The 24,225-nt window shown below is 49.8% G+C and overlaps 2 protein-coding genes across 2 annotated transcripts; both read right to left on the bottom strand.

Annotated features, from left to right (window-relative positions):
* Positions 1-21: 21 nt before the first annotated feature.
* LOC120222362 (sialic acid-binding Ig-like lectin 14) lies at positions 22-1,418 on the bottom strand (the record flags this gene model as incomplete). Its single annotated transcript, XM_039220160.1, is given in 3 exon segments — positions 22-300; positions 520-903; positions 981-1,418. Coding segments are annotated over 3 exon segments (700 nt in total), but the record flags the coding sequence as incomplete, so codon positions are not given.
* Positions 1,419-12,892: 11,474 nt separating this feature from the next.
* Positions 12,893-17,428, bottom strand: LOC120222379 (sialic acid-binding Ig-like lectin 14). Its single transcript, XM_039220176.1, has 7 exons — positions 17,360-17,428; positions 16,898-17,281; positions 16,401-16,679; positions 16,149-16,196; positions 13,703-13,960; positions 13,459-13,594; positions 12,893-13,324 (listed from the first exon to the last, which is right to left on the bottom strand). Exons 1-7 carry the CDS (start codon positions 17,394-17,396, stop codon positions 13,255-13,257), a joined length of 1,212 nt encoding a protein of 403 aa, XP_039076107.1. The 5' UTR covers positions 17,397-17,428; the 3' UTR covers positions 12,893-13,254.
* Between the last annotated feature and the right edge of the window lie 6,797 nt (positions 17,429-24,225).

Here is a 24,225-nt window from a genome sequence, read left to right as displayed (position 1 = left end):
GCCCCCCTTCCCCAAACTCACAGGAGACATTGAGCCAGATGGTTCTTTCCAGGGTGGCCTGAGCTCCTGGCAGTTTCACCTGACAGGTGAGGTTGGTGCCATGGTCCTGCGGCCTCTGGGTGAAGCCCAGCACCGACGAGTGCAGGGTGTTGGGGTCCAGCGAGTCCAGAGCAGCCCCCGCCCAGGAGAATGTGAGAGGCCTTCCCCCTTCGCAGGACCCCGGCAGGCTGCAGGTCAGCTGTGCGGGCCTGCCAGACTCCAGGGGCTCCGGGACGTGGATGTCTGGTTCCTGTGTCAGATCTGAGGAGGAAGAGAGGGAGGTGCCTGGGCCCCAGGGGGTGATGACCCTCAGTGCGACCCTGAGAGGCACAGGACCATGGGGCCCAAGCTGACCCTGGGCCTGTATCTTTTTCAACAGTCCCAGCCCCAAGACCTGGAGCAGGGAATGTTCTAGAGTCCTGGCCTGCTCTAAGAGGGGGTGTCCACCCCCAGAGCCCTCTCCCGGGACCCCTGCCATACCTGTCACCTTCACAGTCAGCGGCATATCTCTGTAAGTGTATTTCACGTCCTCTCCTCTCTCCACTCGGAAGTAGTAGACTCCCTCGTCGCTCCTCCGGGCCTCTCTGATTCTCAGGGAGCAGTCGCCTGTCCTGGGGTCCCCTGTGAGCTGGAATCGGCCCTTGGTGTCTGTCTTCACTGGTCTCCCTGGGTTGTTTGTAGCCGCTGGATGACTGTTGCTTGAGGTGTCCCAACCCCGGAACCAGTATACTTAGAGCATCTTCCTGGAAGACCCAGTTCTCCAGGGGTAGGAGAAGGAGCAGCTCACGTGGACACACAGACCCTCCTGCACCGTCACGGGTTCCTGCACTCGCAGCTGGATCCCTGGATCCTCCTGTGGGGACCCTGAGGATCATGGAGGCTCAGCCGGGGCTCAAGCCCCCTCCCCCCTGAGCCCAGCCGTCCTGCCTCGGCCCACTCACCCCCCCACAGCAGGAGCAGCAGCAGCAGAGGCACCATGTCCGCAGGGACCAGGGCAGGAGCCCGGATCCAGGTCCGTCTGTCAGGGAGGGAAATGTGCTAATGTGGGGGAGGCCACGGGAGCCCCAACAGGAAGCCGTGTGTGACAGAGCTGTGGTCACCTCGGAAGGGGAACTTGGGCGGCACAGGCCCTGGCGGGGGAGGGGCGCTGAGGTGGGGCTGAGAAACTATCTTGTCTCATCTCTGCCTGTGACACAGCCCGTGAAAGTAAAGAGGGCCCTGGAGGCCGGGGTGCTCGTCCAAGTGAGTCTGACAGTGATCCCCTTGCAAATGACATTGAAGTCCAGAGTGAGGTGAGCACAGGGCGAGAGCAGCTGGAAAGGAGAGACAGGGAGCATGTGGGCAGCTCAGCCCCTTCCCCTCCAGCCCCTTCTCTTCCCAGTTCCCCGTGAGCCTGAGCAACCACGCTGGGCTGATTCCGGGCGTTCGTGCAGGCCCCGTGGGGTTGAGGCCCTCATCATGCCCTCCAGCCCCTACACCAGACCTGGGGCCCTCTGAGCCCCAGCTGCGGGGCTCCACAGCAACCTCCAGCCGATCCGCACAGCCACTGCTCACATAAAGAATTCGCTGAGCCTACCAGGAAGTCAGCAGGACTCAAGCATCCAGAGGAAAATCTGCAACAGGTGCAATATTCCCCGAATCACCTTGCCCAGGAAAGAAATGAATTACAGAACTGGAGCTTCTGGAAAGAACAAACAACGCCTCCTGAATGACTTCTCTGGGGCCTTGAAGGATTTCCAGGCTGGGCGGGTGAGTATCTGCTAACGAAAAGGAGAGGGTTGCCAGAGAGAGAGCTGCATCCTCCTCTCTGCGGAGGGGAGGCCAAGAGAGAGCAGCTCCTGTCCTATGCTGGCCATGACCAGTGGGACTGGATATAGAACCAGGGGCATGACGCGGCCACCCCGGAGCAGGATCTGGAACTTACTCAAGAGAGCGAAAGGGCAATTCGGCAGCTGCAGGCTGACATTTTGGATGTCCCTCAGATGTCTCAAGACTTGGCCTTGATGATCCATGAAGGAGACCCAAGTGACAGCTCGGAAGCCAACGTAGAAAGCTCAGAGCAGAGGTACATGCAGAGAGAGCTACACTGGTCAGAATCCGCACCCAAGCTGCTTAGGATCAGAAAAGAAAATCTCGCAAGAACGTCTGTATGCTGATGCTTGTTCTGTTCCTTATACTTACCCTTGGTACTTAGTATCTGGCAGATCTTTACATGAAGCAAATGTCTCAGATCTACCCTCTGCTGAGCTGTAGGGGTCCTTTTGGAACAGACAGAGCCTCAGGAAGAGAGCATAAACTGGAATGTCTTGTCCTAATTGAGTTAGAAACAAACTACCAACTAGACAGTGTGTATCAATTTACACACACATTCTCTTGATTTCTCAAATTGGGAGTTAAGGTACGTGTATTTTGCTTGCTCTTGTATTCTGATTGCCCTTCATCCTAAGTGCTTACTGGAACTTCTGTTGTAGACATTCCTGTCTTGACAGGTGACACTAGAATCTTGAAATACCATCTTTTGAGCGTAAATGAGGTTCATCTTTTTACTAACAACTGAGTTAGAATTCCTCTTTGGCACCTAGGATATTGGAGTCTGTCAGAAACTATGTAATAAGACAGCACTCTTTATTATGGAATCTTCTCATTTGAATTTCTTTAAAAAATGTTTTTTATCTTTGCTTATTCTTGAGAAAGAGGCGGTGCGAGCAGGGGAGGAGCACAGAGAGAGAGGGGAACAGAATCTGAGGTAGGTTCCAGGCTCCAAGTTGTCAACACAGAGCCCGACGCGGGGCTCGAACCCACGGACCGCGAGATCATGACTTGAGCTAAGTCACATGCTCAACAGACCTAGCCCTCCAGGTGCCCCCTCATTTGAATTCCTAAGAAGTATCTTTTTCTGCTTCGAGAGATTTCTAGCAATGTGCTTAACTGGAAAGCAATACAATTGCACCGTGATCCAGATTCAGATTTTCCACTGGAGCTGTCCAGTTGTCAGGGGTACGTGTTATTCTGGGTTTTAAGTCTTCTTTTTTAAAAAAAAAAAAAAGTTTATTTCTTTTTTTGAGAGAATGCGAGTGGGCACACAGGCAGGGGAGGGGCAGAGAGAGAGACTCCCAAGCAGGCTTCCCTGTCAGCTCAGAGTGGAAGCTGGGCTCCATCTCACAAACCTTGGGATCATGAGCTGAGCTGAGATCAATAGTCGGTCGCTTCACCAACTGAGCCACCCAGGCGCCCCTGAAGTTTTCTTTCTTATGTGCTGGTGTCCACAGCAGCTCATCCTTGCGCACACTACACTGTCTCCTTCACTTTTTGAAGTGGTGCATTTGATTAGCACTAAATTTCCCTTGAGGCACCACACTGTGGTCCGTCTGAAGGTCGGGCACCAGCATTAGAACAAAGCCCTCCAGGTATGTTTGACAAACGTAGACTAGAAGATCATCCCCGTTTTCTAGAATCGGAGGAAATTGCCAGCACTCACTGCCAGGATCCTCTTTTCCCTAGAAACCCCTATCCCATCACCGCTTAGCCTTCTCCATTCTTACCTCCATCTTCTTGTGGCGATCGGTTTCTTCTTCCAAAGCACATCTAGGGAGTGTGTGTGCTAAGTATTCTGATGCACCTTGGGCTTCCAGAATGGAGGAAACCCTCCTCTGCTATAAAGCAGGGCAGAGTCTGGTTAATGTAAAATCCAGGGAGCCAGACTGAGGGGGCAGATGGATCCGAAGGAGCACGTCCGCCACTGGAGGCAGGAAATAGGTGCTGGAGGACTAGGGGGTATTTTGTGGGAGGGTTTCTGTTTTCCAGTGAACACTGGAGTCGATGCCAGTCTCCCTTGGCACTGGAGATCCAGTGAACAAACGCATGTGGCTTCTCTCACGCAGCCTGCAATTCAGTAACGCGAGATGAAAGAACCCGAGATGATCTCGCGTAGACTTCGTCTGGAACAGGGCTCTGGAATGAGGGCATATTGGCCAAATCCGGCAGCCACCGTATGCGAAGGCTTACTTACCCGTCTGGTTGTGATGTATGGCTGCTTCTGTGTTACAGTAAGAGTTGAAAACCCGTATGCAGAGTCGCTGTGGCTGAAAACACTTGCCCTGGCCCTTTAAGGAAAAGTTCGCTAAACTCTGAGAGAAAGTCAGATGAGGAAGTGGTGAGCCATGAGGGAGAGGGGAGGGCATCTTCTGAGAGAGGTCCGTCAAGGAACCCATGGTGTGAAGGTGACATTTGAGCACAGACCTAAAAAAAAAACCAACCACCCTCTGGGGTTCACTTGCCTCGGTCTAGATAGAAAAGGGGGATTTAGACAAAACATGCTTTACAAAGACAAATAGCAATGGAGTGCAGTGATTTCACCTTATTGTTGTTCGCCTGTGGTTGTGTGGTCGTGGGGAACAGTGAGTACTGCCTTCGCCATGAAAAGGCCGCCCCTTTCCCCTGTAAGGGTTGTTGGGCCTTCTATGGCATCAAGATTGTAAAAGCTATGTGGAGGCGGCTTAGAAGTTAGTCCTTGTGGGGCGCCTGGGTGGCTCTTTCCGTTAAGCATCTGACTCCTGATTTGGGCTCCGGGCATGATCCCAGGGTGGTGGGATGGAGCCCCACTTCACGTTGAGCATGGAGTCTGCTTGAGATTTTCTGTCTCCCTCTCTCTCTCTCCCTCGGCCACTCCCCCCTGATCGTGTTCTCTCTGTAAAAATTAAGTGCTCTCTCATAGTAAGAAATATGTTTTAAAAGGGGAAAGTCCTGGAGGTTCAGTGTGACTCACCCTCTAGCTGAAAACCACTGAACATTCTGGAATTGGATCACTTACCATTTCCTTAAATCCATTCAAGTGCAGGCGCGCATGTGGGGCTCTGTCGGTTAAGTGTCCACCTGCGGCTCAGGTCACGATCTCGTGGTTTGTGGGTTTGAGCCCCGCGTCAGGCTCTGTGCTGACAGCTCAGAGCCTGGAGCCTGCTTCAGAGTCTGTGTCTCCCTCTCTCTCTCTCTCTCTCTCTCTCTGCTCTTGCCCTGCCCACACTCTGTCTCTCTCTCAAAAATAAATAAACATTAAAAAAATTAAAACAAAAACACAAACCATTCAAGTGGATGTGGAAAAGAGAGAACTGTCGTGCCCTGCTGGTGGGAATGTAAGTTGGTGCAGCCACTCTGAGAAACAGTTCTGAGGTTCCTCAAGAAATTAAAACCGGAACTACCATATGATCCAGCAATAGGCTTCTGGTATATATGTGAAGGAAATGAAAGCACTCTCTCAAAAGATATATGCACCTGTGTGTTCCTTGCAGCAGTATTTACAATAGGCAAGATATGGGTCCCCTGGGTGACTCAGTAGGCTAAGCGTCTGACTTTGGCTCACGTCATGATCTCAAAGTTTGAGAGTTCAAACGCCTTCATTGGGCTCTGTGCTCACAGAGCTGGGAGCCTGCTTCGCATTCTGTGTCTCCCTCTCTCTCTCTGCTCCTCCCCTGCTCATGCACTGTCTCTCTGTCTCTCAGAAATAAATAAATGGTAAAAAACACTTTGTAAGGATCCTCGGTGGCTTCGTCATTAAGCTTCTGACTTCAGCTCAGTTCATGATCTCAGGGTTTGCGAGTTCAAGTCCCACATCAGGTGAGTGTGGGCCCCATTTCTCTTTCTCTCTCTCTCTGCCCACTCTCTGCCCTTGGTGGCATTCTCTGTCTCACCCTCCTCTCTCTGTCTTCCCCTTGCTCTCTTGCACCTTCTCTCTCTCAGAAAAAGAAATGAAAACATTGCACTTCAAAATATTTTAAAAATATGTAAGTAAATTGAAAAAGATGTTGTGTCAATGGGTTTAAAACAATATTGTATAAAAGTCACCTCTACCTAAGTTAATATGCAGCATCAGAGCAATATATCAACCAATCCCCGGGTGATTTTTGTGGAACTTGACAACTTGTTATCAAATTTGTATGGAAGTAGGGAACCTTAGCTGACTGAGTCAGTAGAGCATGCCACTCTTCATCTCGGGATATGAGTCTGAGCCACACAAGGAATGTAGAAAATACTGAAAAATAAAATATCTTTAGAGGCACCTGGGTGGCTCAGTAACTGAAGTGTTGACTCTTGATTTGGCTCCAGTCATGATCTCGCAGTTCGTAGGTTCGAGCCCCACATCGGGCTCTGGGTTCAAAGTGTGAAGACTGCCTGGGATTCTCTCTCTCCTCCACCTCTGGGTGCACACGCTCTCTCTCTCCAAATAAATAAACGTTTAAAAAAAATAAAATGCTGAGACCTAAGTCAGACTTCTGACTAAGAGTCATTAAAAAACAAAGCATCTGCACACACCGGGGTGGGGGCTAACGTGGAAAAGCCTGATTTTCTCTAGTGTTGGAGGGAGTGCAGAGGAGTCAGACATCTTCAGACCCTGCTGGTGACAATGTCAAGGAGCTCAGTCACTTTGCAAAACTGCCTGACAGGCTGGTGGGTCCCCTTTATCCACAGTTTCTTTATTTGTTTTTCTTTTTGTTTGTTTTTGTTTCTCAATGTTTTATTTATTTCTGAGAGAGAGAGAGAGAGAGAGACAGCATTCACAGGGGAGGGACAGAGAGAAGAGAGGGAGACACAGAACCTGAAACAGGCTTCAGGTCTGAGCAGGCAGTCAGCAGAGAGCCTGATGCGGGACTGGAACCCATGAACCGTGAGATCATGACCTGAGCCAAAGTCGGACACTTAACTCACTGAGCCACCCAGGCGCCCTATGCACAGTTTCACTCTGTGTGGTTTCAGTTCCCCAGAGGTCAGCTGCGGTCTGGTTGCCTTTCCTCAGGACACCCAGTAGGTCAATAGCAGCCTAGCGCTACATCACAAGGCTACCTCGTTCTATTCACTTCACCTCAGAAAGTAGCCTTCTGATCATCCGCATCATCACGTTCAGAAGAAGGGTGAGGACAGCACAAGAGGAAATTTGGGGAGAGACACAGAGATCCCATTCACGTACCTGTAGGGCAGTAAATTGTTGCAGTGGTCATGCTTTCTTATTACTTCCCGTGGTTAATATCTTACTGTGCTTCGTATGTATCTTTACCTTTATTATCGGTTCCTAGAGAGAGAAGAAACATAATACATATAGGATTGCTGGTTTGGGGCATCGCCTGGGGGGTCTTGGAACTTCCCCCTGCCACCAAATACACTTGGATTTAGAGCTGGGAATGCAGGCCAGAAGCTTTTGTTCTCCTGCTGGGGGAAAGGACATCAGCTTGCCTGTGACAATCACGCGTCACCCTCGGGAACTCTCTCCTGTATTACGCTGGGTTGGCAGCTTTGGCTTCCCTGCAGTGAGTACGTGTGGGAGATCCCGTCACCCTCTGTGGCTGTTAAATCTGATTAGGATGAGGGGCGCCTGCGTGGCTCAGTCAGTTGAGCGTCCAACTCCTGATTTCAGCTCAGGACATGATGCCAGTGTCTTGGATTGAGGCCCCAGTTGGGTGCTTAATATTCTCTCCCTCTGGGACGCCTTGGTGGCTCGGTCCGTTAAGCGTCTGACTTTGGCTCAGGTCATGATCTCACGGTTTGTGAGGTTGAGCCCCACGTCTGGCACTGTGTTCTCAGCGTAGAGCCTCCTTTGAGTCCTCTTTCTCCGTCTCTCTGCCCCTCCCATGTGCTCACTCTCTCTCAAAAATAAACATTAAAGAAGAAAAAGATGCTCTCTCTCTCCTCCTGCTCTCTCCTGCTCTCTGTCTCTCAAATAACTTTTATAAATTTAATTAAAAAGTCCTGAGCAGGGTGCAGGCTTTGCTGTACTGGTTTGTGCCATAAAACTGAATTCTGCAGCTGTGATCTTAGATGACAGTCAGGTGCAGCAGCACAATGTGGCCAACATTTCAATGAGACAGAGACTGGGAATGGACTCCTAACGCCTGTCGCTGAGTGTACCATACCGTGTGGCGAGGCCCGGGGTAGTTGGCAGCCATGATCAAGGGCTCCAAGCAGGACAGCTGTGCGCCCTGGGCCAGAGGAGGGGCTCCGGAGCAGAGAGAAGAGTCAGGGTGGCTGTGACTTCTTCTTTCTGATCTGGCTTCTGAACCTCGGGCAGCTTCAGTCCATCACCTGTTTCCAATTGGTCTGACTTGAGTATGTATAGTAAGGTTTTGTTTTGGTACAGTAAACATAACACAAAAATGACCATGTTATTTTATTATTTCAAAAGATTCTTTATTTTTGAGATGGGGGAGGGGGGGAGTGAGAGAGAATCCCAAGCAGGGTCTACAATCAGCACAGAGCCAAGACGGGGCTCAATCCCACGACCTTCAGATCATGATATGAAGCAAAATCAAGAGTCAGACGCTTAATGGACTGAACCACCCAGGCGCCCCTTGACCATTATTTTTTTTTAAATAGTTTATTGTCAAGTTGGTTTACATTTACTACTCAGTGGTCATCCCAATAAGTGCCCTTCCCCATGCCCATCATCTCCCTTCCCCTTTCCCCAGCCCCATCTGCACTCAGTTTGTTCTCAGCCTTCAAGAGTGTCTCATGGTTTGCTTCCCTCCCTCTCCCCAACTATTTTTCCCCTTCTTGTCCCCCATGGTTCTCCGTTAGCTTCCTCCTAATCCACCTATATGTGCAAATATATGGGAGCTATCCTCCTCTACCTGATTTATTTGCTAACCCTAACATCCTCAAGTTCCACCCATGTTGCTACGCATGGCCAGTTTTCATTCTTTCTCATTGCCATGGAGTATTCCATCATATAGATAAACCACATCTTCTATTTTTAATATTTTTATTTATTTCTAGGAGAGAAAGAGAGAGACAGCGTGAGCAGGGGAGGTCAGAGAGAGAGGGAGATACAGACTCTGAAATAGGCTCCAGGCTCTGAGCTGGCAGTCAGCACTGAGCCCGACGCGGGGCTCGAACCCACGAACCGCGAGATCATGACCTAAGCAAAAGTCGGACGCTTAACCGACTAAGCCACCCAGGTGCCCAAACCACATCTTCTTGATCCATTCGTCCGTTGATGGACACTTAGGCTCTTTCCATGTTTTGGTATTGTTGAGAGTACTGCTACGAACATTGGGGTACATGTGCCCGTATGCATCAGTACTTCTGGATCCCTCTGGTAAATTCCTAGCTGTGCTATTTCTGGGTCACAGGGGAGTTCTATTGTTAATTTTTTGAGGACCCTCCACACTGTTCTCCAGAGGAGTTGCACCAGCTTACATTCCCACCAGCAGTGTCGGAGGGTGCCCGTTTCTCCACATCCCCACCAGCATCTAGAGCCTCCTGATTTGTTCATTTTAGCCACTCTGACTGGCGTGAGGTGGTGTCTCAGTGTGGTTTTGATTTGTATTTCCCTGATGAGGAGGGACGCTGAGCATCATTCATGTCTCTGTTGACCATCTGGATGTCCTCTTTGGAGAAGTGTCCGTTCATGTCTTCTGCCCATTTCTTGACTGGATTATTTGTTTCTCGGGTGTGGAGTTTGGTGAGTTCCTTATAGATTTTGGATTCTAGCCGTTTATCTGATATGTCATTTGCAACTATCTTTTCCCATTCCATCAGTTGCCTATTAGTTTCATTAATGGTTTCCTTTGCCGTGCAGAAGTTTTTATCTTGATGAGGTCCCAGTAGTTCATTTTTGCTCTTGATTCCCTTGCCTTTGGGGATGTGTCAAGTAAGAAATTGTTGCGGTTGAGCTCAAGGAGGTTTTGTCCTGCCTTCTCTTCTAGGGTTTTGATGGTTTCTTGTCTCACATTCAGGTCCTTTATCCATTTTGAGTTTATTTTTGTGTATGGTGTGAGAAAATGATCTAGTTTCATTCTTCTGCGTGTTGCTGTCCAGTTCATCTGTAAAGAGGCTGTCTTTTATCCATTGGATATTCTTTCCTGCTTTGTCAGAGATTAGTTGGCCATACATTCGTGGGGCCCCTTGACCATTTTTAAGTATACACTTTACGGGGCACCTGGGTAATTTGGTGGGTTAAGCGTCTGACTTTGGCTCAGGTCATGATCTCATGGCCCTTGAGTTCGAGTCCTCCTCAGGCTCTGTGCTGACAGCTCAGTGCCTAGAACCTGCTTCAGATTTGTATCTCACCCTCTCTCTGCCCCTCCCCTGCACCTACACTGTCTCTCAAAACTAAATGTTTAAAAACATTATAATATGAAAAGTATACCCTTCAACACTATTACGTACATTCAACCTGTTGCGCAGCCATCACCATTGTCTATTTCGAGCACTTTCTCATCTTCCCAAAATGACTCTCCATTTCCCCTCTCCCATCCCCTGACAGCCACCACTCTGCTTTCTGTTTCCATGACTCTGACCAGGCTCCATGTACCTCCCATTTTCTGTCTGGCTTCTCTCCCTTACATCACGTCCTCAACGTTCACCCATGTGTAGCATGTGTTGGGAGTTCCTTCCTTCTCTCGGCTGAATATATTCCAATGTGTGTGTGTACCATGGGGTTTCTCCACTTCCCCACTGACAGGAACTGGCTGCTGCCAGCTTGTGGGGAGGAAGCTCCAAGAAGACGGGGTACAACATCCATGAAAGTCCCTGCTCTCTGTGCTTTGTGCATCTGTCTGCCTAGAAGGGAAATTGCTGATGGAGCGAGATTAGAACTTTCAACCATGAACATGGGGGGCGCCTGGGTGGCTCAGTCGGTGAAGTGTCTGACTTTGGCTCAGGTCACGATGTCACAGTTTGTGAGTTCGAGCCCCACATCGGGCTCTGTGCTGACAGCAAGAGACCACCTTGGATCCTCTTCCCCTTCTCCTCTGCCCACCCCCCACATTCTCTCTCTCTCTGAAAATAAATAAATAAAACTTAAAAAGTTTAACAAAGTAAAATATTAAAAGAAACCATCAACGTGGTGGAGGGGGTGTGTATTCATCTGACTATTCGGGAGAACTCTTTAATGCCATCCTCTGTAGCTGGTGACATGCCTACCTCATGATGGGTCAGAGTCCTTCCTTCTGTTTTATTGAAACTTTCCTATTGCGGGTGCCTGGCTGGCTCAGTCAGTGGAGCCTAGCACTCTTAATCTTTGGGTCATGAGTTCAAGACCCAAGGTGGGCATGGAGCCTACTTAAACAAATGAAAAAAAAATCATATAAATTAATAATCATAAATAATATCCAAACCCCGGGAACAAATGTAGTCACTGTATTTAAGAATAAACCGCTGGCAGATATGCATAGATTACTCATTAAAGAGTAGAATAGTAGACTCCTAATTAAATAGAATCGAATACTAATTAAAAGCAAAAATAGGGAGGACTGTGTCACACAGTGGTTAAACACCTGACTCTTCTTTTCAGCTCAGGTCATGATCTCATGCTTGTGGGTTTGAGCCCTATGTTGGGCTCTGGGCTGACAGTGTGGAGTATTCTTGGGATCCTGTCTCTCCGTCTCTCTCTGCCCCTTTGCCCCCTCAAAATAAATAAATAAACTAAAAAACAAGCAAAAACAATACCAAAACCAAATGAATTATTGATTCGTCTTACAACATGGATGGATAACCTGAAAAACATAACGCCGAGAGAAGGAAGTCAGACCCTAAAGCATAAGTAATATCTGAGCCCCCATTTGCGGCACACAAAGCCCACGAGAAGGCATCTGCAGGGACACAAGAGAGGAGGTGGTACACTTGTAAGGATTTTACTTGAAGGGCCTAAGACAAAGCCCAATGCCTTCAGCTCGGCACTCAGGCCCCAAAGTTTCTAAGCTGCCTTCTCTCCCACCGTGATCTTGTACATGGGGCTTCCAGAACTCCTGCCCAGCTGCAGGCACAGGGGCGCCTCCCCTCATCTGCAGGGCCCTCAGGTCTCCCCACATCTCCCCCTGGGCTGCCCGCCCACCGCTCCCCCTCCCCACTGCAATGGTGGCACGTGACCTCCAGGAGTAAGTGGAAGGAATCTGTAGGCTGAACTTGGTGGTGGAAGCAAGGGTGTTCACATAGGGAGGCACTCATCCACCTCCACTCTTCAGATTTGCATACTTTACTCTAGTTAAGTTAGGCTCAAAACACAATGAACACACGAAAAATCTTGGTTGAAAGCTGTTTAGCAAAAGGAAGAGAAGATTAAGACACAATTTTGCTCTAGGAACTTCCACAGAGACATTAAATGGGAAAATCAATGTGTTGCACTTTACTCAAACTTGTATTTGTAATTTTTTATAAGTTATAGATAAAAATATATACATATATATATAGAGAGAGAGAAAAGAGTGTGCATGGGGGAGGGGCAGAGAGAGGGAGACACGGAATCCGAAGCAGGCTCCGGGCTCTGAGCTGTCAGCACAGAGCCTAAAGTGGGGCTCAAACCCATGAACTGTGAGATCATGACCTGAGCCAAGTTGGACGCTCAAAGGACTGGCCACCAGGGTGCCCTTGACTTGTATTCATGATTACATGTCCTATTCTGGGGGTGCCTATGGGGGTCAGTCGGTTAAACGTTCAACTCTTGATTTTAGGCTCAGGACATGATCTCACGGTTCCGGAGTTCAAGGCTTATATTGGGCTGGGTCATGGGAAGTAACCGTGAATGCAGTTCAATCCCTTCCCAGGGGCAGGGCTGGGGAGGGAGAGGAGGAAGGAGGGAGGGCTGACACCAGCAAGGAGGAGGAGGCTGAGCAGAGAGACCCACGCACAGGCACAAACACGGGGGACCCGTGGGGTTGGATTAGTCAGGTTGTTTATTTCCTGTATCTTGTGATGACTGACATCTTGGAAAGCTTGCCATCCGGGGGGAGCTCGCCCCTCCCAGGCCAGGCTAGGGCTTCCGGATGGCAGAGGGCTCTGCCAGGAGCTCTCCCTTCAGAGCAAAGCAACCAGTCCCCAGCCCTTGTCCCCCAAACACCCCTTTTCCCTCACCCCCATGCCAGGCCACCGTTTGCCCCACCCAGGACAGCTCCCAGACACCTGGAGCTACCCCTCCAGGCCAAGGCCCCCCGGATGACTCCCACTAGCTGATCCTGCCAGGCTCTCTCGGCCAGGCCTTTCCCACAGGTCTCTGCGGGACCTGGCGAGGCCTATCCGCACCCCGTGGCCCGGAATGGCATGGTGCGCCACACCCCCTCCACAAATGTAAGTAGTCCCTGCTTCGGATGGTGAGGCCTCCTCATGCTGCCACTCCGTCACATCCCCAGATCACACTCCCCGGGGCACACCGGAGCCGGTTCGAGTTCAGAGCTCCCAGAAAGAGGCTGAGCATGACGGCCCCACCTCTGTCCCCCTGGGCCCCAGGGCCACACCTCAGTCCTGTGTCATGAAGGAGGGAGGCTCAGTGTGGACTCTCAGGTTTGCTCCCTGGCGGCCTCCACACCTGCAGAGCCAACATGGGTCTCAGATCAGAGAGTTGCCCCTTTCATTGTAACTCCAGGCGGGTGGGACAGCTCAGCGCCACCTGGAACTCAGGGACCTCCTGGAGACTTCCCTGGGCAGGGACAGCCTGCTCACCTGCTGTAGTAGATCCAGGTGAGGCCATAGGTGAGGAGGAAACCAGCCCCCATGAGGGCCCCTCTGAGCAGGGTGAGGACCAGGGGCCAGGAGCCCTCCTGCTCCCCGGTCACACAGTTGCAGGAAAAGAGGCTTCCTGGGGAAGGAGGGACAGAGGATGAGTTCTGTCCCCAGGCTCCAGGCCCTTCCACATCCCAAACACCTGGCCAGGCTGTCCACCCCCAGAATCTGTGTTGCAACTCACTTTGCACAGAGAGGCTGAAGGAAATGTGCTGGGAGCCCAGTGGGTGCCGAGCCTGGCAGGTGAATTCCCCTTCATCTCCAGGCCCTACGTGGGGCAGCTCCAGGACCCCGGGTGCTGAGGGCTGGGAGGGGCGCAGGGCTGTCCCCTCCCGGGACCAGCTCAGCACTGCAGGGGGGTTGCTGTCAGCCATGCAGACCAGTCGCAGGAACTGCCCCCCCAGGACCGGCAGCGACGTCCCATTGTACAGCGTCTTCAGGACTGGGGAAGACATTCACCACGAGGTGGGTGGAGCTGCCACAGGAGTCTCCTCCTGGGTGTTCCCGCAGAGCCACAGGTGGAGAGACAGGGCCACGAGACAGGGGCCGATGGAGGGGCTACTCATGGCCGATTAAGGACCCTGGTGGGCAAGTGAGGCCACCAGAAAGACGGGAGTTGTGCTGAGGTGGGGAGGCTGAGTGGTGGGTGGGCGGCTCCCAGTGGTGATGTGCCAAGACTTGGTGGCCCAGCAGGTGAGGGAGGCCCATGTGCACCCGAAACTGGTGAGGGAGAACCAGGAGAGACAGGATCGTGGAGGGAAAGAAGGCAGGGTCAGAAATATTGGAGCCTTGAGTGCCAGGCTGGGCGCATTGAGCTTTGCCCTGAGGTTACTGGGAAGCAGGAGGGGCTTCAGCAGGGGAAATGCAGAAGCAGCTCTGGGGTAGACAGATCCTTCGGGGGCCATGTGGGGACTGCATAGGAGAGACTGACCAGGAGGCAGGGAGGCTGAGGAGGAGACTGAGGAGGAGGCTGAGGCAATGTTTCAGCCTCCAGGATCAGAGTGGAGCTGGGTGTGGGCCAACGCAGGAAGAAGGAAATGATTTGGGAAGTGAGGTTCTGCAGAATCACTGATTCATGGGGAGAGAGGAGCAGGGGTGTCCTAGCATGGGGTCCAGATCCCACCTGGGTTAAGGAGCACATGCAGGGGCCGTGGAGAGGCATCAGCTACCTGTGCAGATCTTGTCCGACTAGAAAGTTGTGCGAGGCATCAGGAGAGGATCTGGGTAGGAATGGGGTCACAGGTGGAGACATAGGACAGAGTGGGCACCCCCAGGAATGTGGAGACAGAGAGAAACAGGTGTCCGGCGGGAGCTGTCGGCAAGGGGGACACGGAAGAATCCTCCACTAATGACCAGATCAGAAATGAAGGAGGGCAGACAGAAACTCCCGCCCAGGGAGCAGAACTTGGAGAGTCAGAAGGTGGAAGGGAGGCTGCCAGGGATTGGGGGATGGGGGAGTCCATGTCTCATGGACACAGAGTTTCGGTGCTGTGAGCTATGGGGAGGTCTTCAGGGCGCTTGCACAGCTCCAGACTGGACCTGACACTGCTGAGCTCTACCCTTAAACGTGGTGACGATAGTCAGTGTTTCCTTGTGTCTGTGTTACTACAGTTGAACATAGACTTTGGGCCCCTGGATGCCTCAGTCCATCTGGCATCTAACTCTGTGGCTCAGAAACTGATCCCCGGGTTATGGGATCCAGCCCCGTGTTAGGCTCTGTGCTGAGCATGGAGCCTGCTTGAGATTCTCTCTTCCTCTGCTCCCCTCTTTAAAATAAAAGTTAAAATAAATTTAAAAAACCATAGACTTTAAAAGTAATGAGCAATGGAGAAGGTCAAAAGGGACCAGCGTCCAGTTATAGAACGAATAAGTCCCATGATGTAAGGTGCAGGCACGGAGACTATAATTCTTGTACCATAGACTTGAAAGTTGCTAAGAGAGTAGGTCTTAGATGTTCCCACCACAAGAAAAAAGAATTGTAACTCTGTGTGATGCCGGATGTTAAACGCACTTGTTGTGATTATTTTGCAATACACACAAACCCCAGATCATTGTGTTGTACGGGTGAAAATGAACACAATGTTATGTGTCAATCAGACCTCTGTCAAAATAAAACATAAATAATACATACAAACCAGAGACAGTAGAGGTAGGATCCATGATGGGAGAAGTCAGTGAGGTTGGGGAGGGGGTGATCCTGACCCCGAGGGCTGAGGCGTGGGGGAGGGTCTCATCCCCAAACCCTGAGCCCTAAGCCTGAGCAGGAGACACCCAGCTCTTATCACAGCCCCAGGAAAGAGAGGATCTTTCCTACCTGTGTTGTGTCACTGCAAAATGTGAGTGGACATCAACTGCAAGGTGTCTGAGAGGGATGGGCTCATGCCCTTTGTTCCAGAAGCCCCAAAGTGACAACCTTGGACGGGACTTTCAGTCCTACCCCCATCTCTACGGGGAAAAGGATCCCAGGATTGGATCCCTCCTTCCCCCATTGGATCCACTGCTTCCTGGGACCCAGCCCTCCCTCTAGCACTCATGGGAGACATTGAGGCAGATGGTCCCTTGCTGGAAGCTGACTGCACAGCCTCCCACCCCAGGCCAGGCCCCAGCCCCCAAGAAGGGGGCTTTCCTACCTGTGACATTGCTGAAGAAGATGCTGATGGTGAGGTTGTGGGGAGCATCTGGGATAGAAAGATATTGTCCTGCTTCAGAGGTGATGATTGGGATAGAAGCTGACCCAGCACCCAGGGAGGGTAGGGGAGCACCGGGAAGGTGTGCATGGCCACCCTTGCCATCTCACCTCACCCCCACCCCCCTACCTACTCAATCCCACTGCCCTGAGGGACCTAGCAGTGCCCTACCCACACCCCCTGCCCAGCACTCACAGGAGACATTGAGCCAGATGGTTCTTTCCAGGGTGGCCTGAGCTCCTGGCAGTTTCACCTGACAGGTGAGGTTGGTGCCATGGTCCTGCGGCCTCTGGGTGAAGCCCAGCACCGACGAGTGCAGGGTGTTGGGGTCCAGCGAGTCCAGAGCAGCCCCCGCCCAGGAGAATGTGAGAGGCCTTCCCCCTTCGCAGGACCCCGGCAGGCTGCAGGTCAGCTGTGCGGGCCTGCCAGACTCCAGGGGCTCCGGGACGTGGATGTCTGGTTCCAGTGTCAGAGCTGAGGACGAGAGAGGGAGGTGCCTGGGCCCCAGGGGGTGATGACCCTCAGTGCGACCCTGAGAGGCACAGGACCATGGGGCCCAAGCTGACCCTGGGCCTGTATCTTTTTCAACAGTCCCAGCCCCAAGACCTGGAGCAGGGAATGTTCTAGAGTCCTGGCCTGCTCTAAGAGGGGGTGTCCACCCCCAGAGCCCTCTCCCGGGACCCCTGCCATACCTGTCACCTTCACAGTCAGCGGCATATCTCTGTAAGTGTATTTCACGTCCTCTCCTCTCTCCACTCGGAAGTAGTAGACTCCCTCGTCGCTCCTCCGGGCCTCTCTGATTCTCAGGGAGCAGTCGCCTGTCCTGGGGTCCCCTGTGAGCTGGAATCGGCCCTTGGTGTCTGTCTTCACTGGTCTCCCTGGGTTGTTTGTAGCCGCTGGATGACTGTTGCTTGAGGTGTCCCAACCCCGGAACCAGTATACGTAGAGCATCTTCCTGGAAGACCCAGTTCTCCAGGGGTAGGAGAAGGAGCAGCTCACGTGGACACACAGACCCTCCTGTACCGTCACGGGTTCCTGCCCTCGCAGCTGGATCCCTGGATCGTCCTGCGGGGACCCTAAGGGATCATGGAGGCTCAGCCGGGGCTCCAGCCCCCTCCCCCCTGAGCCCAGCCGTCCTGCCTCGGCCCACTCACCCCCCCACAGCAGGGGCAGCAGCAGCAGAGGCACCATGTCCGCAGGGACCAGGGCAGGAGCCCGGATCCAGATCCTTCTGTCAGGGAGGGAAATGCCCGGAATGTGGAGGAGGCCACGGAAGCCCCAACAGGAACCCGTGACAGAGCTGTGGCCACCACGGAAGGGGAACTAGTGCAGCACAGGCCGTGGTTGCAGGGGGGAGTGGAGTGGGGGCTGAGAAATTTCTCCTCCTGCCTCCCTCCCTTTTGTAGACAGAGCCCAGGATTTACTGGAGACGGACAGAGGCTTTGTCTAGGCAGATAAGGCCCCAGAACGCAGCCCTTTCCTTGGGCTCCATGTTTGCACAGGGAAGAGAAGGGAACGCCCCCTGGCTGGATCCCTGGGACTAGAGCCTCTGGGCGCTGGAAGAGATCAGACAAATGCATGATCACATGACGGGGCTCTGAGAGGCTCCCAGGCGGAGAAGCCAGGTCTTATCAGGGAAGGTGTGTTCTCAAAGGACAAATACATCAGGTAGATGGGACTTGGTTCCCAGTAGTCACTAGATATACGGTTGCCACCAGCGACTCTGGGCCTCCTGACCCCTTGGATATGGGCCCCTGTTCCTACCACTCTCCTCATCCCAGGCCCCCTCAGACTCTGACCATGTTGTTGACGCAGAGTTGACCTGAGAGCCGGGCATTGGGAATGTGCAAGTTGAGGGCATGGAATCACCTGACTGAAATCAAGACAGCTACCTACCTACCACCTCGCCTATCACCTGCTCAACTTTACCAAAATTAGTTGGCCTCTTGGGGCCTCGGTTTGCTCATCCATAAAATGGGGACGCTACTGGAAATGCTATGTGACATTAAATGAGTCCATGCATGTCAGATGCTTTGGGCACTGTCTAGTGCTGAGTATTTGTTTGTCCAAATTATGTGTCCTGGACACCTCCTATGTGCCAAACCCTGTTTTAGAGCTGAAGATGATGTGGTTTGGGAGGGGGGTGTCTCCAGAGCCAACATCCAAGAAGATATTCTTGAAACATCTTTGGTGCAAAAATGTGATTTCACTAAAGCACAGGGACAGGACCCATGGGTAGAAAGAGCTGTGCTGGGGTTGTGAGGAGTGATCGGTTATATACCATGGACTTGGGGGAGTTAAAGGCAAAAGGGAGGTTTCCAAAAAGACTTTCATATCCTAAAGAAGACTCACAAGAGGGTCACCTGGGTGGCTCAGTTGGTTAAAGCATCTTGACTTCAGCTCAGGTAATGATCTCAGGGTTTGTGAGTTCGAGCTCCTCATTTAACTCCACACTGTGCACAGCCTGCTTAGGATTCTCTCTCTCTGCTTAGGATTCTCCTTCCCTCTCCCTCTCCCTTTCCCTCTCTCACTCTCACTCTCACTCTGTCCCTTCCCCACTCACACTCTGTCTCAAAATAAATAAGTAAACTTTAAAAACACAAGCACAAAACAAAACAACAACAAAGAAAGAATACTCACAAGATACTGGAGGCGTTACTATTGTCAAGCTAAGGTTGTTTTTCCCCTGAGCAAGGCATCAACATGAAGACAGTACGGGATCTGGAGAAATGTTTTACTCCACCGCCTCAGGTATCTGTCAGTGGGCTATAGGTTACAAGGAAATTTAATTTTACCTACCATTTTCTCTGCCTTTGTTTCCCACATCATTCTCCCCTGAACCATTTTGACCCTTACATCTTTAAGACTGCTGAGGGCGGGGCGCCTGAGTGGCTTAGTCGGTTGGGCTTAGGTCATGATCTCACGGTTCGTGGGTTCGAGCCCCGCGTCGGGCTCTGTGCTGACTGCCAGCTCAGAGCCTGGAGCCTCTTTCGGTCTGTGACTCCCTCTCTCTCTGACCCTCCCCTGCTCACGCTGTCTCTCTCTCCTAGAAATAAATAAAACATAAAAAAAATTTAAAAAAAAAAAGACTGCTGAGGGCGGAAGGTCTCATCTTCTGTAATTTCTTCTAGCTGAATAGGGGCTAGAGATGTCCCCACCTATGGGTCAACATTGGTCAAGTGGGGTATTTATATGTAGGAGTTACCAAAGGCAGAGGCAGCCATTCCAAGGTGGACACAGTATATATAACCCTCCTTGCGTAGAAACGATCATCTGACAGCTACAAGTTACAGCAGTATCGGAGTTTGAGCACCAGGCAGGGAGACACCGGAAATGACAACAAAGGAAAGTTAATATTATTATGAGAAGAAGAGGCCAAAAGAAACAGCCTTTGATAGTTAATCAGAACTTTCCTCAAGTCCTTCATTGTCGTTTGAAGAGAAATTTGAGGTGTTCTACAGGTTCACAGGAATAAGCAGGTGCGTCAGCTGGCATACTAGATTCCTGTGAAGATGGTACAGGTTTAATTCCCGATATGTGAGTCCATGAGGAATGTCCTTCTAATTTTACTGCAGTGGGAGTACATAATATGACCCGGTAGGGGTCCTTCCATTTTGGAGTTAAATCCCCTCTCGTATTAGATTTCCAATCCCCCCCCCTTTTTTTTTTTAATTTCTAGGAGAGAGAGAGACAGCGTGAGCAGGGGAGGGTCAGAGAGAGAGGAGACACAGACTCTGAAATAGGCTCCAGGCTCTGAGCTGTCAGCACAGAGCCCTACGCGGGGCTCTAACCCATGAACCGCAAGATCGTGACCTAAGCGAAAGTCGGACGCTCAGCCGACTAAGCCACCCAGGCGCCCCATCCCCCCAATTTTTAAAAATTAATTAATTTATCTTTGAGAGACAGACAGACAGACAGAATGTGAGTGGGAGAGGGTCAGAGACACAGGGAGACACAGAATCTGAAACAGGCTCCAGGCTCCGAGCTGTCAGCAAAGCCCAAAGCGGGGCTCAAACTCACGAACTGTGAGATCATGACCTGAGTCAAAGTCAGTCACTTAACCAACTGAGCCATCTAGGAGCCCCAAGACTTCCAGTTCTTTAAATAAACTAGGTCTCCTGCATTTATATGGGATGGATTTTTAGTAACTGTCAGATCAGGTTTAGGGAGGATATGGTTTGCATATTCATTTACATACTTATGAATTAACCCAGACTCAAGTGAATAATTTAACAGAGCATTATAGTCTTTACCTATTGATAGGTCTACAGTGAGGAGAGGCTTTCTGGAAGCAGATTGAAAACCATAGTTTGGAGAGCCATAGCCAAATCAAGACTAATTCTTTTGTAGAACAAATCGTTTTAACAAACTTGGCCTAATTATTTACATAACCTCAGCAAGAATAGTGATTGGCCATATAGATCTTTTAAAGTTTGCTTTGCTGGAACTTTTCATGAAGAATCTAGATTGAACTTTTAGTAGCCTCTCCAGGCCAGAAGCAAAAGCAAGCACTTGCCATCAGACATGGCTACAATACCTGTAGAATTGGGCAAATTCCTCTTCTCAGGTCCCCAAGATATCCTGAAGTTCCTGCACCTGCCATGAAGTGACCTTCTTTAGTCACCTGGTAAGGCTGCTGGGAACTGTAAGCAAGGTATCAGGCCAACATTTCCAAGGGGCTTTATGGCTCCACATTTCATAAAGTCAGCCTTAGTTCCTTAAAGCTATCTGGTCATATCTGAGTCTATGCATGTCTCTCAAATATGACATTCCAGTCAAAGCCTTGGTAGAATAACCAAAGTTTCTTAAAAAAATTTTTTTAATGTTTTATTTATTTCCAGGAGAGAGAGAGAGAGAGACAGCGTGAGCAGGGGAGGGTCAGAGAGAGAGGGAGTCACAGACTGAAACAGGCTCCAGGCTCTGAGCTGGCAGTCAGCCCAGAGCCCTACGTGGGGCTCGAACCCACGAACTGCGAGATCATGACCTAAGCGAAAGTCAGACGCTTAACCGACTAAGCCACCCAGGCGCCCCTGAATAACCAAAGTTTCTAATGGTTATTCTACCAAGGTTATTCTCCTGTTACATGAAGAACAGATTCTCTCTCTCTCTTTTTTTTTTTAAGTTTATTTAGAGAGAGAGCTAATGGGAGAGGGGCAGAGATCAAGGGAGAGAGGGAATCCCAACCAGGCTCTGCACTGACAGCAGGCTCAAACCCACAAACCGTGAGATCATGACCTGAGCCAAAACCAAGAGATGCATAACCGAATGAGCCACCCAGGCACCCTGAAAAACAGATTCTTACTGAATTTATGTGAATAACTATGATTGCCATGAAAGAAAGACACTCAAGGAGAGTTTTTTGAATTTCATAAGGTTCAGGTAGAGAGAAAAGTTAAAAGCTTCGATTTGTTCACAAATGAATATTTTGTCACATTTCTGAAGGTCTTAACTTTCTTAAGAGAAAGTTTCCTTAATGTGGAAGAGCAGGGGTGCCTGAGTGGCTCAGTGAAACGTCTGACTTTGTCTCAGGTCATGATCTCACGGGTTGTGGATTCGAGCCCCGCGTCAGCCTCTGTGCTGATAGCTAGCTCAGAGCCTTGAGCCTGTTTTAGATTCTGTATCTCCCTCTCTCTCTGACCCTCCCCTGCTCATGCTGTCTCTCTCTCAGAAACAAATAAAACATTAAAAAATTTTTTTTAAATGTGGAAAAGCAAACATTAGAGAACCATCAATATTTCAAACAAGAGTCACAAAAGCTACAAATGACAAAAAAGACTCAAAAATAGACATGGTTAGAGATCTGAGAAGAGTGCATTATGATGCAGTTGACAAAGAAATTTGGTTACTGCTGTGGCACACTTCAATAATTCGAATATCAAGTGATGGTCTTATACCAAAATATATTAAAACTTTAGGAATTGCCTAGCATATCTCTAGAAGAGTTATAGCATTTACCCAAATACAACTCCAGGTTAAACAAACCAAGGTGACAATAAGAGATTCCAAAGGCAAACAGGTAGGGTTATATGGTTGTTAGCAAAACCTAGCTCCTTTAATATTGAGAGGTTTTAAATAAGTCACCAAGACCTGATAAAGACAAAACACAAAACTTTCATCTGCCTGGTTTTCTGGGCAGATAAAAGAGAAAAAAAACACGTTTGTTTACATTTTCTTACCAAAAGCAGACCAACAATCCAAGAAAACTTTTTTTAACAGAAAGAAAGCATAATTCCAATCTTATACCAGTGTATTTTTAAAAAACCATTCATTCCAACTTTAGTCCTGGCCACATATAAAATTCCTTTCCAAAGATTTTCCTTCATAAACCTTTTACAAGAACTTTTAAATCCAGAGTTCCTTTCCTCATCTGCATCGTCTTAACTACAGTTAGCAGAATTTTAACTCTTAGAAACCTTTGTCTCCAGTGAAAACTAAGTAGTAACCGATTGTGAACTCTGACACCAGAATTCTTTGGATGGCAAATTTATGAATACATTTAAGCACAAAACATGTTTACCAACAGACTCAAGTAGTCTTAGTTTCTCTGCAATAAGTCAAAAGCACAAACATTCAATAAGCAATTCTTTAGTATTTTATCTCATTTGGCAAAGACTTAGATGTCCAATGAATTCAATCCTATTTATTGTGCAAGCAAAACTTCAGAGTTTCAGGTTACCAAATATTGAAAACTATCTTAACAACTACCCATGAAAACTTTAAGACAGAGAAAATCAACTATCATTTTAAGTCATCTTTTTGCTGACAAATTGCAAAAAGGAAAACATGAGTTTATTTGACCTTCAGTAAACCTAGGAAGAATAAAAGTTTCGTATTTAATGCTGATAACTCTAAAGGCATGTGTATCTTCATTAAACCAACAAACTCAAATTAGTTTAAACACCAAATCATGTTCCACTTGGATCCGTTTAAAAGACCATCAACTTGTTCCCCATGGTCAATTTTTACCTGGGACACTGGTGGGGAAATCTGAAGTGGGTGGTCCAAGGCAGGTGCTCATGCTCCTTGACAGCAAGGGGAGGAGGAGGAGCCAGTGGTGCCGGAGGCATCAAGAATGGTATCGGAACCAGTTATAGAGGGTGCACCCAAAGTGGTGCAGAAGCAGGAGGAGGGGGAAGAGGAGGAAGAAGAGGTGAGGTGCTCCCAGAAGGCAGAGAAAGAGGCTTCCGGGTTCTAAACCTTCCAGCTCAGACAGGTGAGCAGATGCCATGCTTTTTTTCCCCCCCACAAAAGTGGATATAGCAGTCCATGTTGAGCCTGAGAAGACAGGGAATTTCCTGAAACAAAAGGAGTTTTAGCAGCTGTTTGGGAATATTACTTAAAAGTCCCCATCCCGAGGTAGACTTATCAGAGACAGTTGGTTCCAATTATAGCTATGGCCAGAGAAATGAATGAAGGAGAAGCCCCCTCATCTAATAGGAGAATAGTGAGAGACAGTGTGTCCTTCATTAGGGATGGCCCGTGTCTCCTCTAAGGACCTGGATTTATTCGGAGGAGTCCTGTTTAGGTAATAAGAGGCCCTTAGGTCTGGGTCCTGATTTAGACCCATAAAGGCCTGGTTCCAGGGTACCTCCATTCATTTTCCCTATTTCCTGCAAAAGAGATCTAACTGCTAGATCCTACTGAGGCCATGCTGTGTTACAGAGATCAGTTCTTTCTCAAATTTTACAATCTGAGTTGTTTCCGATGCTTTAAAAAAGCATCCCAGGAGTGCCTGGGTGGCTCAGCTGGCTAAGTGTCTGACTGGCTCAGGTCATGATCTCACTGTTCGTGGGTTCGAGTCCCGCATTGGGCTCTGTGCTGGCAGCTAGCTCAGAGTCTGGAGCCTGTTTCAGATTCTGTGTCTCCCCCTCTCTCTCTGACCCTCCCCTTCTCATTCTGTCTCTCTCTCTCAGAAATAAACAAAAACGTTAAAAAATTAAAAAAAAATTAACATTAAGGCAGTAGGGGGTTCCTGGGGAAATGGTGCACTCTGCCTGTGTCAAGTCTTTGTCAATGGGCT

Source organism: Hyaena hyaena, unplaced genomic scaffold (assembly GCF_003009895.1).
Source record: "Hyaena hyaena isolate Hyena2069 unplaced genomic scaffold, ASM300989v1 scaffold_871, whole genome shotgun sequence".
Classification (NCBI taxonomy): Eukaryota; Metazoa; Chordata; class Mammalia; order Carnivora; family Hyaenidae; genus Hyaena; species Hyaena hyaena.
This window is presented reverse-complemented; position numbering and strand designations above follow the sequence as displayed.

What these genes read in the sequence shown, in the direction of transcription:
- LOC120222379 (XM_039220176.1), bottom strand. Translation starts at nt 17,396, where the DNA reads ATGGTGCCTCTGCTGCTGCTGCCCCTGCTGTGGGGGG. An exon ending in GCTGCCCCTGCTGTGGGGGG is followed by an intron (nt 17,282 to 17,359) that starts GTGAGTGGGCCG and finishes ATGATCCCTTAG; the next exon opens with GGTCCCCGCAGGACGATCCA. An exon ending in CTTCAGCCTCTCTGTGCAAA is followed by an intron (nt 13,595 to 13,702) that starts GTGAGTTGCAAC and finishes CTCCTTCCCCAG; the next exon opens with GAAGCCTCTTTTCCTGCAAC.